The sequence below is a fragment of the Coffea arabica genome, chromosome 6c (genome assembly GCF_036785885.1).
Source record: "Coffea arabica cultivar ET-39 chromosome 6c, Coffea Arabica ET-39 HiFi, whole genome shotgun sequence".
NCBI lineage: Eukaryota > Viridiplantae > Streptophyta > Magnoliopsida > Gentianales > Rubiaceae > Coffea > Coffea arabica.
This window is the reverse complement of record NC_092320.1, coordinates 62,340,780-62,355,269: the sequence shown is the minus strand read 5'-3', so window position 1 is coordinate 62,355,269 and position 14,490 is coordinate 62,340,780. Positions and strand designations below refer to the sequence as shown.

At 34.5% G+C, this 14,490-nt stretch overlaps 1 protein-coding gene across 2 annotated transcripts; it reads right to left on the bottom strand.

The window, feature by feature from the left end:
* Window positions 1-121: 121 nt before the first annotated feature.
* On the bottom strand, window positions 122-11,465 carry LOC113692694 (uncharacterized). Of its 2 annotated transcripts, XM_072054002.1 has the most exons (16): window positions 10,968-11,465; window positions 9,720-10,244; window positions 9,168-9,266; window positions 9,003-9,055; window positions 8,520-8,577; window positions 7,825-7,907; window positions 6,129-6,206; window positions 5,307-5,318; window positions 4,721-4,800; window positions 3,806-3,984; window positions 2,960-3,034; window positions 2,332-2,372; window positions 2,004-2,109; window positions 1,715-1,797; window positions 544-617; window positions 122-438 (listed from the first exon to the last, which is right to left on the bottom strand). In XM_072054002.1, the coding sequence occupies exons 1-16, from the start codon at window positions 11,181-11,183 to the stop codon at window positions 326-328; spliced, it is 1,875 nt and encodes a 624-aa protein (XP_071910103.1). In that variant the 5' UTR covers window positions 11,184-11,465; the 3' UTR covers window positions 122-325. The 2 variants fall into 2 exon arrangements, with proteins under 2 accessions (XP_071910103.1, XP_027066984.1); XM_027211183.2 differs by lacking the exon at window positions 5,307-5,318 and having other exon boundaries at window positions 10,968-11,464.
* Window positions 11,466-14,490: the final 3,025 nt, after the last annotated feature.

Below are 14,490 nucleotides of genomic sequence, written 5' to 3'. Positions count from 1 at the left end.
CCAGGGTCAAAATTCAGTGGCTACGTAAATTGAAATTTGTAAAGCTGACAAAATGCAGTCTCCAACAATGTAATTGTATGGAAATGAGGTTCGAAAATGTCAGATTCATTTTCGCTTGTGGTTTCATGTGAGAGAAAAGTCCTTTATTCATCTGTTTTATTGAAACTTTTGTATGGCGCTAGGTGTTCTATTAACAACAGCGCAAAAAACCTCGTCTAAGAGTTAGAAACAATAAGGACAAGCCAAAAAGAGCTTCAACGAGAGAGGCTATATGACACAAATAGAGATCCTTCCTTTACACCACGAGAGAGACTTGGAAGGATAATTACCACTTGACTCTTAATGTGTTGTACAGATCAATGTACTGTCCTGCTGTCTTGTTCCAGCTATTATCTACCTTCATTACTTTCTGTAGAGTCGTAGCCCATTCATTTGGTTCTGCATTAAAAAAGCTGAGTGAGATTACATCCCAAGCAGCAGTTGTCTAAAATCTTAAACTGCAGATATTACAGGTTGCATATAAACACCACTAAATGCACTCACTTTCTCGGTAGGATGAAAATGCACGATCCAGAGCCCAGTTTAGGGAACCTTGATCAATTCCTTCAAAGACAAACCTACACAACAAATACATCTGAGTATAAAAGTTCTGGTCAAAATTCAGGGCCTATTCATGTCTATATAGAGTGTGAAATTTCAGCATTATGGCCTTCTGTTCATGTTCCGAGAAGTTGTTTTGAGTTAGTGCTCACACCCGAGTCACTGTATCGTGCCAATTCTATAATATGATTGTTGAAGCAGAAGATGTATCCTAGCATAAACAGACTAGAGTAGCAAGATCAAAAGAAGAAAGACAAAAGTTGACTCGGGACCTAAATTCAAGGGGAATAGTGTAGGTGACTGAAAACAAGGAGAAAAGATCTACTATTTACCAAGTACCATTATATTTTTCATCAATCTTAGTGGTAACTGCAAAGATTATGTCAGACCAGAAGACAGCCCTCAAACCCTTAAAAATTCAGGCCAACAATGAGAAGAAAAAAAATACTTCAACCAAAAAATGAGGAACAACAATCTAAGAAATGAAAGAAAAGACAGCTAATAAAAGAAAACTACACAGTACTGGACTCGTTGAACTAAATGCGATATCCAATTCAAACGCTCAAAAAATGGATAGGCATTAATTTGATTTTTTGGAGCAGATAAAGCAGATCTCGTTTCATATGAACAATGCAAAGGAAAGACGTATAAGGGAAATTTTACTAATACAGCAAGTTCAAGATAGCCCCTTGTTGACTTCATTTTAGAAGACAATACTTATGTTCATGAACATGAAATAGTAGTACTTGTTAATTTGGCAATTTACCATCATTCTTCACAGAAAACCAGTATCGAAGCAAAATATAAATCATTTTTAGAGAGGAAAAAAAGCATGTAAGTGTGTCTGCATGAATATAAAAGCAGTTTTGCCAAGCATAATTTAAATCAAATTTCCTTTTACTGGAAGTTGTAATTAAAACTTCTTATCTTATGAAGGGGAGGACTGGAAGCTGAAAACATTTCAGCTCAATTAGATATTTGACAACAGCAAACAGGTCCACAACAAAAGCTGTAGCATTTAAACTTACCGAGCATTGTGGAAGAGAAAAAGCTTAGTTCAAACGATGACAAATTTGTTTACTCAAACACAAGAAGAACACGGCTGATAACTTACCCATTAGCCAACTCAGGTTGTGATCCTTGATCTATGTCAAAGACTGTATCTGCAAGACCACCAGTCTTCCTAACTACAGGGATCTGAAAAAACCACAAAATCCTCTTAACCCGCTTTCCAATTAAGAGTGTGTTTACCGAGTTTTAGTTAGTATTCAAAGAAATTCTCAAGGAGTACTCAGAAATTGATGTGCATCCAGCCCTTCAAGTTGCCATTAAATGCTTGTCAACAACTTAAGTAGTATAAGGTTCAAAGCATGTCTATTTTGTATTAATAAGGAAGTATGTACCGCCCCATAACGCATTCCAATCATCTGAGCCAGCCCACATGGTTCATACATCGAAGGGACCAACACCATGTCTGCAGCTGCATAAAGCATGTGTGATAGCTCCTCACTGCACATTGCAGACCCCACAAGGGGAATATCATTATAAGAGGCATTCTAGCCATTTTATGTTTTTTTAAACACTATTAGTGGAAAATTACTTTGGCCAGAGTAATACTATGTTTAATCATGTAAAGATTTCAACATGCATCCAGATGGAACAAGTATGCAAAACATATTACAACTTCTTAAACAAGGGTAAAGCAAGAAGCTTCATCCTGAAAACTGTCACCTGTACATCAAAAGAATCCTAATGCCGGAGCCTTGGTTGTACTGCAAGAAAGAAAACTCTTTCTTGTCAACTCACCAGAATAATACTGTAAAGGCAAATCATAATTAAAAAATTGGAATCCATGAATAATTTCCAAAGACGTCTTTTCAATGCACTATCTGCTAAGCAGAGTATGGGTTACAATTTTACTGCATTATACAGCCGAAATGTCACAAATACTATTGAAAATTTTCAGAATTTCTGTAGAACTCACTATCTACTCTTGTAGCATTCTAGCTGACATCACTTTGCGCCTTTGGAAAGCTATATCTCAAGAATGTGCAAACTCGCATAAAGCTATACACAGAGAAATAATTGTTCAAACATTCTACCATATCATAATCATTTTCTACTAGATTGTCAAAAAAATCTTGAAAAGACAATAGCACTTTCAAGCACAGGTTCCCAAAAAACACAAAGACACTTAAGGCAAGCGTACAGGAACAAGATACATGACTTTCAGCAATTTCTGCTTTTTTTTTTGTTTTTTTGGGTTTGTTGGAGGGGGGGGGGGGGGAGGGGAAGGGGACTTTATTTCTAATCTTCCAAAAGTGAAAAGATAATCTGGAAATTACTCTAAATCCCTTACCAAATTTGCAAGATTTTCAAATTCTCTCTGTACCCGACCATCTGGGGCTCTCCCAAGCACTACCATCTGTCCGCCCTACAAAAGATGGAAACAAAAATGATATTGTTAGTTAATATCTTACCAACATCTTTGGACAGCGTTGTAGATTTACAAAGGATAAATAGCAACCATAGACTTACCACTTCCTGCTTGTAACCAAAAGTAAATAGCAGTTTTCATGACACTTGTTCGCAAACAACTATTTCAATAGAACACAGAAAAGTAAGAGAGAACTAGCAGAGGAAACTAGAATTACCAGCTGTAGACTTATTTTCACCAACTAGCCTATGCAAGATAGTTTAGAAATGTTTACCAGAAGAACTCAAATGAAAGGATGCATGCTTGTACTGTCATTTAAAATGATTGGAGTGGATATAGATAAACCTTGAAAACTTACAAAGGATAACAGGCATATATGATTTGTCATGCAAGCTGCTGGCTATAGTGCATACTGATTCATCATACAAGCCACTGATGTAAGGTTTTTTAGAAACTTTCATTGAGGTCCAACACTTTCAGCAAACAGCTAATCATGTACAACTAGAAAAAATGCAAGTTTTGCAGTTATTAATAATTGGACAAGGAATCAGATTGTGATGCAACAGCATTTATGATGGATACATCAATCAATACATCTGTTCCACGTATAGGATTGCATGCACCATCCAGATACAGCTTATTTAGATGATGAGAAACTAGAAATAGAATATGATGTGTTCAATGGGCCATGTGATTTCTAGTTAACAGTACACCCATCACCACCAGCCACCTAACATGCAGAGAGAGAGAGAGAGAGAGGGAGCTCACAAGTTCATCAACCCTATGGATGGCATGGGTAATTAAATGAAGACCCTTTTGAGCAACCAATCGAGTAACACAGACAACCAAAGGCACCCGGTCAGAACCTGAGCTGGTGCCTTCCAAAGCCAAACCAAGTCCCCTTTGAACGAAGTGTTTACATACATTCTTCCCTTGAAAGTTCTCAGCTAAAGACAAAGTCACAAAGATGAACAAAAGAAATCAGAAAAGCCCAGAAAATTCAGAGTGCACATAATTGACAGCAGATGCAAGGACAGAACGGAAGAGTTCCTTCATGGCATCATGCTGTGCAACATGCAATTTTCAAATGTTAAGAGATATGAGTTGGAGGTGAGCCATCGTTGATGCCCAATTGACCACAGCCTTCTTGTGCATATATTATATATGTTAAATATGCAGCAAACGTCAGAAACGACTTCTTAATGCCACAAAGAGATTGAATCACCAGATAACACTCTTTAAGTAAAGTAACACTCTTTAAGTAAAGTACAATAGGAAAGGTCTAAAAATCCTAGAAATAAAATGAATAAAAAATTGAGATCCCTACAGAAGCTCAGGATAAAGTTCCCAGATTAGGTTAAAAAATGGTGAAAGCAAACCTAACACCAACTCTATCAATAGTAAACACAAATTGACAAATAAAACGCATAGAAATAACCAACTAACCCTGAAATACCAATCGAAAATACAATTCTACTCATCTGGAAACATTTTCTTTTGGGCACATGCAATTCTGGTGGTCTCACTGCAGTCCAAGAGCTTTTCATTTTTCATCGTTTGCTATACTTGCAACTAGGCCAATAAAAAAAAATACAAACTGATGGCTACTGTCGCCTACAATGAGCTCATGTATGAAATTACAATGATAAACACTATAGGACTTCCTAGGCACAAAATCATTACCATCAAATTTAGCAGGCAAGAAAACATCAGTGGCAGGGTTCCACATTGCAGAGTCTATTCCATTTAAAATACCAGAGTACCTACAGGAGAACAAAGCATGTAAATGGTGGTTTGTCAAATGAAAACAGAACTTTTATGCGAATACACAGTGACAGAGAGATGACAAGCTAAATTAGAGATCGACTACTTGGACTAAGTAGCTAATGCAGTCCGATTCTAGTGTATTAATTATTACCCCACGAAACATTCATAGTTTCGCAAAATATTGGAACTCCTACAAAGATAAGTTCCATCTTCTACCCCAGGTGACATTAGTTAATTTTCTTTAACATCATTAAAATCCATAATCAAGTATGCAGGAAAATGGCATAGCAACAATGCTACCTGTCTGAGTAAACTTGAGCCAGCACACAGTACATGGAAAACATAGACAACTGGCTCATATAAGTTCATATATTCTTGTATGCACGCTAACCATAACAAATGGTGGCCAATCAGCACTTTGCTTTATGTTGGATAGTTTTCATGTTTTCTGAAAAGACAACTTTTGATCTGGTCAGCTCCCACAAGGGATGGTAAGGATCACCTTCTATTTTGTCTGTTGGAAGTCAGAGACAAGAGTTATCAGGTAACCACCAGCATAATTCTTCAAAAACATCAAAGGTTCATGAAAGACCATTGTCTTGGCTCATCGACCAATGATAGCCTAAACAAATTGGGAGCACAACAGAGTTCTTCCAAACAATTGAGGACCTAGACAAAGTCGCAGATATAAAGGATAATGAATGATCAGCAGCATTACTTTTATTTTCCTACATTCTCTGAATGCTCATGAGGTCCAAGTGTCACAGTCAACCAACCAGAATTTGTCCGACAATTAATGGGGAATTCAAGAGAACTCATCCAAAAATCATGTGACATGATGCAAAATATAACAATGACACTGCTGAGATGTAAAGTGTACTTAAGCAAGTAACAAAGACATTAGAGTCTCCTATGGTCATTTCAACTGACTATTTTATTTTCTTTAAGGATCTGTACTTAGTAATGTCTAACATGGAAGATGGAACATGAAGTTGCATGGCATCAGTCTTTGTCGACTTCAGAGAAGTATATTCATAAACTTATTAACACTAATTGTGTAAAGTGATTGCCCAATACACATTTGCAAATTTATCTTAGTTCTTCAGAATTGGAATTATTAACATTGGTTCATACAGGGAAGTCCACTCAAGAAACACTTTCTCATCATCACGGAATGAATTGTAAATGTAGCAAGAAATAACATCCCCTTATAGTTCCAAAGATCACATATTTGTCTAATAAAATTATTTTTCTTTTGTTAATAAATTAATAATCATGTAACTGTGTTAACCCCTGAAAATGCCATAGCAGGAAGATAACTTACTTGTCACGGTTCCTTAACAAGGTACTAGCAAGCCATCCAGAACACAGTGTTTCTTTTAAGTATGTCGGGGAGACTGTGCTGAAAATTAAAATGAGAATCATCAAATTAATCATTTTTTGCTCTGTGTGTGCATAAGCTAATGCAATTTTGACTCCAGCATTCCACAGATAAACCTTTTCCTTTTTTAATTTAGTACAAAAGATAAAACTTTCAATATATAGATAATTTAGCTCAAAGTTCTTCAAAAGTATAGGACTAAATTTATCTGAAAATTTTCATCCAATTTTCACCTTAATTTAAATAATCATTATAAAAAAACTCTAGATAATGATGAATGCGTCATATTAAGCTACAAGTCCTGCAATATGTAAAGATCACAATATCCCTCAAAATGCCTTTATTTCTTTTTATTGCTTGCAGTGGATTTTGATCTCCTTGAATTACTTATAAGTTTTGGAGATTGTAACTAAGGCTAATCTATATGCTAAGCCTTCAAAATTCTGGCAAACTCAATTCATACTAGCCAAAGAACCATAAGTTTTTTGAACAGAAAAAATAGTAACATATTCTGTGATGAATCCATCTTAAAAGTTGTTTAATCATTAAGAAAGACTGTCAATACACAATTGAGTAACAGAAAAACTAACAAAGCAATCGTCAAAGTTAATGCTAACACCTGAAAATTTACAGTCATATTCCAGTTGCTGAGTACAGAAATGAGGCCCAGCTTCCCTTCTATTATACTTCTTATTAATTTAAACAAGTACCTGGAAAATGACTATAAGTAATTCTAGTTTCCATAACATCCAAAGGAAACTTGTTAAAGTATGCCCTCCTTGCCCATTTGGAAAATATTCGTATCCAGCTTAGCATATAATGAGCTACCATAGCCACAATCTTTGCAATATACTAATGCAGTATAACCCCAGTCAAATCCAACTGAGTCAGAACTTGCTGTGGCGCATGCCGTTCAACCCAGGCCAATTTATGTTAGTGGATAATTCATGCAATACCTTGAAGAAACAGAAGACATCAAGTTTTCTTCCTTGCAATTGAGATTTAATAAAATTTAGGATTTGTAAATGACTGAAATATTCCCAAATTAAAACCAACATATAGTATGAAGAACAAGAATAGCTAACTTATGCAACGGACACAATTCAACACTTGCAACCTATTTATGCAGTATATACCCAGTATTTCAAATTTTGCTGTGCTTGTTCAAGAAATATTCAAAGTGTTAGACACAATTTAAGTACAATTGGTTACAATTCAATCAAACATGTAATATCCCAGATAATAGAAAAAAAATCCCAGATAAAGGAGCAATCAATTTAAGATTTATTCTTGTTAAGCAAGTTCATAGCGTTTTCCATTAAGTGTCTCCTGCCAAGAAAAAGGACTAAGAAAAAAATCAATAGCAACTGACTTCTTGCTATTATGTTATCTTTTACGTTCTCCTTTCCGAGGCACAATTTATTCTGGAGACTATGTTTTAAACTAGTCATTCAAGCTGTGCTCTCCATTTCTTCCCACTAGGTATATCTCTGATTTGTCATATACAACAAAGAGTAATGAATAATCACCGATGTGCTAACAAAATTGTATATAGATGTGTTCTCCTGCATGGCTAAACTGGAAACAGCAAGTGTATAAATAACAAGATGGAAACCATTCAAAGACCTAGCCAACGTACACAACTGCATTGCTGTAGACAATGCCTCCTTTCAATAAGCTTAACCTCTCAGGGTTATGACCAATTGTACGATCGTCAACAGCCTGCAATTTTTTAGTGGAAGAGGTTCAAAGTTCTATTTGTCAGAAAATTCAACGGATAAACTACATGGAATTGCAGTTAATTAGTGAATCAGGGACACTCTAAGTCTGTGGTTAAAGAAAAAGACTATTGAGTATGTCATTGTACTTCTAATTTCCTTGAAAGATCACGAATCCGAAGCATTCATTCATGGATAAAAACTATGTCCTTCAATTTTTTGAATTTTCAAATTATCAAAAGATAAAGCAGAAATAGTGGGGAAGGAATCAAATTTGTAGTTAACATTCTGCTGTGGATATTTTAGTTATAAATTAAAGTGACATAACACCAAAAGAGTCAGTTTGCATTCTATATATATTAAGATGTAGTAAGATGAGATATTATTCGACCACCTGATGCCCTACATATGGTAGTAAAACCTGCAGCTTCAGCTATATCTTTGGAAAAAGAAGGTACTGGTAAATTATCCAAAAAGGCATTAATAATAGAATTTCCAGTGAAAAGAACATTATAGAATGAAATGCGAACAATGGAACTACATGCTAAGGAAACTATAAACAAAAACATAATCAACTGTTCTGTGCATAAAGCATTTTCAATGGCACATTGCACACCTTGTCTTCAGTTGCATATACAGATCCATCAAGGCCACACTTACTGAGTTGCTCTTGGCTGCCAAACAAGAAGAAAGTACAAAGATGAAGAGTTGTAAAATTTGCTACTATATGTTTCCGCTTTTTCAATTTTCTTTGTGTGTTGTGTTTCAATTGGGGGTTGGCAATCAATAAACAATAGTATGCTATTGAGCAGGGAAATCTTCAAGATCCATGACATAAAATACTTTCAAATTGCCCAACTCAAAGGAGATTATGAAAAAGTTGATGAACATATCTCTGAATTTATTTGAGTATACGAAGGGAATTTCTGAGAATCATGAAAAGTGACTGATGGAATGTAATTAACTAAGGTTCAATCACACTGGGGTAGCATTTGTACTTGGAGAAGCAAGAATTGTATAACCCAAACCATACAAGATCAAATTCCAAAGTCACATTTGCAAATTACCAGAACAACAAACAAAAACATAAGTAGAGAACCTGCATTCTCCGTAATGCTCCATGTTGTGAATTGTCAATACTATTCGCGGTTTCTACAAAAAAAAAAAAAAAAAAAAAAAAAAAAAACCATGATAATTAAGCAACCATAAGATAAGAAAATGCAATCAGGTAAACACTAAAGCCAGCAAGAGGCCATAGTCATACCTTAAGTGAGAGATCCTGGTACATATCCCAGTAAAGTAGGGGTAGTGCACCAGTCTGCCATTCATGGACATGAATGATATCAGGCTGTGTTCCAGTTACCTGCAAGAGAAGCTTTTGTGAAATTTCCCCTTGCCACCAAGTGTGTGAAATGAACCATTCAAATGCATATGAAGGTTCAGTTTTTAATGGAAGCTAGTGGCTATAGCTGATGAAAGACATTTGATAGAAAATGATTAAAAAGGCAGTTATTGAACAACTTATTCAGCTACATTCAGAAGCTCGAGGAAAGAGCTGTGAGATGACCAAAGAAGAAGAATAATTTCCTCCAACAAAGTTCCAGACAAACTTGTGAGCCTCGAGAAAGGATGATCATAAATCTCAAATACTATTTGATGAGTTTATTACGCCTACTTAGTACAAGAGTATTTACAGAGAGAATAGACTCTAGGGATAAAGAGGAAAGTACTACAGAATAAGGAAATAGAATAAATATATTGAAAAAACTAAATTATTTTATTGCATGTAGTAACCCATATTTATCCATCATATAACCTGCATCCACTCAAGACAAGCACGGCTGAAGAACAAATATGCTTCTAGCTCGTTATATGAACCTCCATAAACGCTCTGTCCCTTAAAGAAATGGTTGGATGGCTCAATAAAAATCACAGAGATTCCAGAGACTTCGCCCCTATATGCATTAGTAGGGATCCAGTCTCCGTTGAAATATGAAGCATATGTACTAATCAACACCAAGTTGTTAATATGTTGCCTCTGTATGCATTCATAGAAAGGAAGCATGACATCCACTTTATGACCACGTGTTATGCAAGCACGAGCAAGACCAGTCACAACATCACCAAGACCTCCAACTTTTGCAATAGGAGCCATTTCAGCTGTCGCATGAACAATGTGTAAAAGATCAGAATCCTTCTCTGCATTAACAGAATCATCTGAGTTGACGTCCCATGTGGGGAATTCTCTACGCCAAAATGGGATTTCGTCATCAGGAGAAGGCCAGACTAAATTCTTGAAACCCGATTTAGTAGTTGAGTCTTCCAATTCTGCAGCTCCAATCTGAAAGATTAAAACTAAGAATATCTAAGGTGAAAAAGAAATAGTAACAAATGCTAAGTATTGTTCTATAATCTATACGCTGCAGTAATTATTGGCAGAAACAGGAGGCATAAATGATAAACAACTCAACCCCAACCCCAGCCTCCTCCCAATTTTAAAATTACTAAAACAAGAAATCACCCAATTTCCTTTGTCCCCTTTATTCTCCAAATGCCAAAATCAGACTAACATACACACATATTTACTTTTTTGAATCCTTTCGGTGATCTTCTCTCTGAGTAAAACTGCAAAAGCCTTCTGCTCTTATCAGCATGCACATTATAGCTCAAGAAATTACTACCAGCAACCAAATTCAGATCTCATCAGTAAAACTCTATTCTTTCACAGTTCAAGAATCACGAAAACCAATATAACTATGACAAGCATGCCAATGTCATCAAACTTCAACAGAATTTTTCATTACATTTCTTGCACCAACGTTAACCATTTGAAACTTTTTGTACGTAAATCCGTTTCTAGAAATTACAATCAGAAAAGAAAATGGCCCCCGAGATTTTGTGCTCAATTAGCTGCTTTTTTCAATGCAAACAAAGTGTCAATCTTCCAACAATGCATAAAAATGTATAATTGGGTTCGCGACTTAATCAAACAAAATGCTTATATTTGCCATAATCTGAAAAGGGTTCTTTCCATTACAGAGGAAAAGCTCAGAATTCTACTTACCTGAGCAGCAGGGATCTTGACATCACATGAATTTGAATACAAGAAGTAATTCTTGCAGGGCTTTAACTTCTTCTTATTAGTCTTGTTAACAACAACAAAATCATAAGAGTTGATTCTACAAAAACACCGATGAATAGAACTGCTAGTAATACTACCCTTTGTCTTTGGTATTGGGGAGATTGAGAATGAGGATGGCAAGCAGATTCCGAGTGTCATAGTAGAAATACTTCAACTGGGAACATCCAAATTCATAAATATACAGTACTTCAGTCCTAGTACTCAAAAATACAACCTTTTTTTGGTATTCGTTCCTGATTGTATGGATGAGCAGGGCCTACTAGGATTTTGGGGCCTGTGAAGTACGAGAATATCCTAGGAATGATTGCAGAAAACTATGGCTCCGTCTGGATTAGTTTTTGGGGTGTTTTTAAAATAATATATTGTAATGGAAAATTTCTATTGTAAATGTTTTTAATAGTGAGTGTGTTTGGACAGCCAATTATTTGGCCAAATATATTTGCTGACATCACCATTACAATTTTCAATACACCTTCTTATCTTCCCAATTAACTTTTTATCTCACATACATCACATCACAAAAAGTGCTACAGTAAAAATATTTCAAATAACTTACAATCCAAACACACTCAATGTTTTTTTGGATTTTTTTGAAAATATATTTTGAAGTATCTTTAAAATTTAAAATTTTAATGAAATATTTTTAAAATTTTATAAAATCTTATAACCATCCACCATTACTCTACTTCTCCTTCCTCCTCCCTCCTTCCCACCCTCTCCCCTCTCTAATCGCAACCAGTGACCAGAGAGGGGGAGAAGGGGAGAGGGGTAGCGGAAGAGGCGTGGAGAAGAAAAAGGAGGAGAGGGGAGGAAGAGGGAGGAGAATGAAGGAGGAAGAAAGCAAGGAGAAAGGAAAGTAGAAGAGAGAGGATGAGAAAGAAGGAGGAGGGAGCAGAGAGGGGGAAGGGTGGGCGGGTAGTGGTGTGTTTTGACGGTGGTATATTTTTTCCGTATATTTGTAGTTGTTTTTTATATATTATATATATATATATTTTTTTTTTTGTCAAAACCTTTCGTAAGACTTTTGTATATATTATATGAATGTGAAGTTTTTGGAGTTATTTTGTTTGTATATTACTGTAACATAATATATGAAGAACTTATTTTTCAAAAAATTGAGAAATCCAAACGGAGCCTATCGTTACTGATTGAGACAACAAATGTACATGCTAAAACAATAGTATTTGTAAATTTGAACATTGAAAGTGTTTTATGTCCGGCTACTTCGTGATATCTTCCAACTTTATATCTAAATTGCATGATTTTGGAAATAGAGAGATTTTTACCACTAATATTTTGGTGCTATCTGTTCGATAACATAAAAAAGTGCTGAAATTGAACATTTTCAGACATTCAAATGTTTCGAGTGTTTGATAAATGAAAATCCATTTGCTGAATTTGTTAAGCAGTGCTGAACTTGTGTATATTTTTTTCAGCATAAAAATTCTAACTGAATGCTTAATTCTGATAAGAATTAATAGAATTACTTCAACTACCTTATCTTATCTACCAAATCTACCCTTGTTTGTTAATTATGTTCAAAATTCTTATCTAATTAAATAACTTGATATTTTCTATCTAACGGTTTTCTGTTTCTCTTTTATTCATTTTTAATGACTTTCACATTTTCTCCATACTTCTCATATAATATATTTCATCTGTTATATTAATTTGATTTAAAAATAAATATTGTCATTTTTATACCTAACAATTTTAAGCTAATCAAATCGTAGGTTCTATTTCTTTTTTGAATGAAAAGATATAAGGGTAAAATTGTCAAATTAAACTTATTAAGCATTCAGTTATAAATATTTATCAAGCAGTATAAATAAATTTAGTATTAAAATTTAGACATTCATATATTTCATTTCAGTACTTAAAATTCAGCAAATTAATTATTTCAGTATTCAGAATTCAGATTCAGTTTTATCAAACGAAACCCTATGAAAGAAACTTTTTTGGTGCTATTCTAGGGTAATTACTTAATCAGTTTATTAGACGTCCTAAATTTAAATCGCTTTGATCCCTTGTTTTTTGAATCTCATCCCTCTCTTATTAGAAAAAAAAATTAAGTAAAAAACTTTTAAAGCAAATTTACCATATGTTCCAGTAAATACTCATTTTAGGTGTAATTGAGAAATAATTCTTATACACGTATAATTCACTGAAGGAAAAAAAAATTCATCTAAGGAAAATAAATATCTAGTTGAGGGCATTAGATATATTAATGTCCAAGGTACACACGAATGTGTGTGCAACAAATAAAAGAAACTTGTGCCAAAATTGTTGACTATATTTGAAATCATTTTCAAGAGAATTAGTTTTATGTTGCAATACTAAATATGTAGAAAATTCAATAAAATAAAATATATAATAATTATTTAGTAGTAATTCATAACCATAATTGATGGTTACTAATAAAAATTAAGGTTTACTAAATAAGTTGAAAAATAAAATAATAAGAAATACATATTAGCTGGAAGAAGGATTATTGAAAGTTAAAAGTAAATACTATAATTATCAAGGGTAGTTTAAAGAAGAACATAAAAAGTTTTACACCAACCCCTCCCTGTCCCTTTATATATAGCATAGGTATTTCGTAAATCTCGAGAATGTAAGATATACACTAAAATTTTAAATATAAACTATTCACTTGATTAAAAACATAAGAGATTAAATTGATCCACACCTGGGGATGAAAATTGAAAAGTGCGTTTTGACTAATTTTGAAGCACATTTCCAGTTTCATATACGCTTTTTTGCCTTCACTATGAAGTGATGCCAAACAACGCTCCTTGCGTCATTCTAAAATTGGAATGGAGACGACTAAATGAGATATCAAGTCTGAGAGCATAGAATACAGAAGCGTATGGATGTAAAAACATGGACCGACCTTTATCCTTTGCTTGTTTTGTTCAAAACTGGAATATTGATTGGTTTCAATTACTACTGTTTTAGCTTCAAAAGTAAACACAGAGAAAGCAGTAAGGGAATCAATTAAGTTAAAACCCAAGCCTAATGCCAGTGTGATGGGAGGGACAAGGGGCCGAATAGTTGTCAGGAAAACCGTTCGAAGTGGTTTCGTGCAATGGCGCAACTTTATCTGCACATGGCATAATTCACTTTCAACAACGTATAACTATAAAACAAAATTTTATGAGTTCCACACATAATGTGAAAAATAAGGTACAAGATAAAATCTGGATCTCTTTTTTTTTTTTTTTGGCCCAAATCTTAGCCACGAACTTTCAAGAACGGTTGCAAACGCAACCATTCCTGCCTCTCTTGGTTGATGAGAGAAAGGGAAAGAGAATGCGTAGAAATCACTTCAATCAAAACCTTTTTTTGGGGGAACAATTATGTATAATGGATCCTTCTTGTCTGTGTCTCGAGGCTCTTTGCCATTATTTACACACCAAAGTGTAAAAAAAATTTTTTTTTTTAA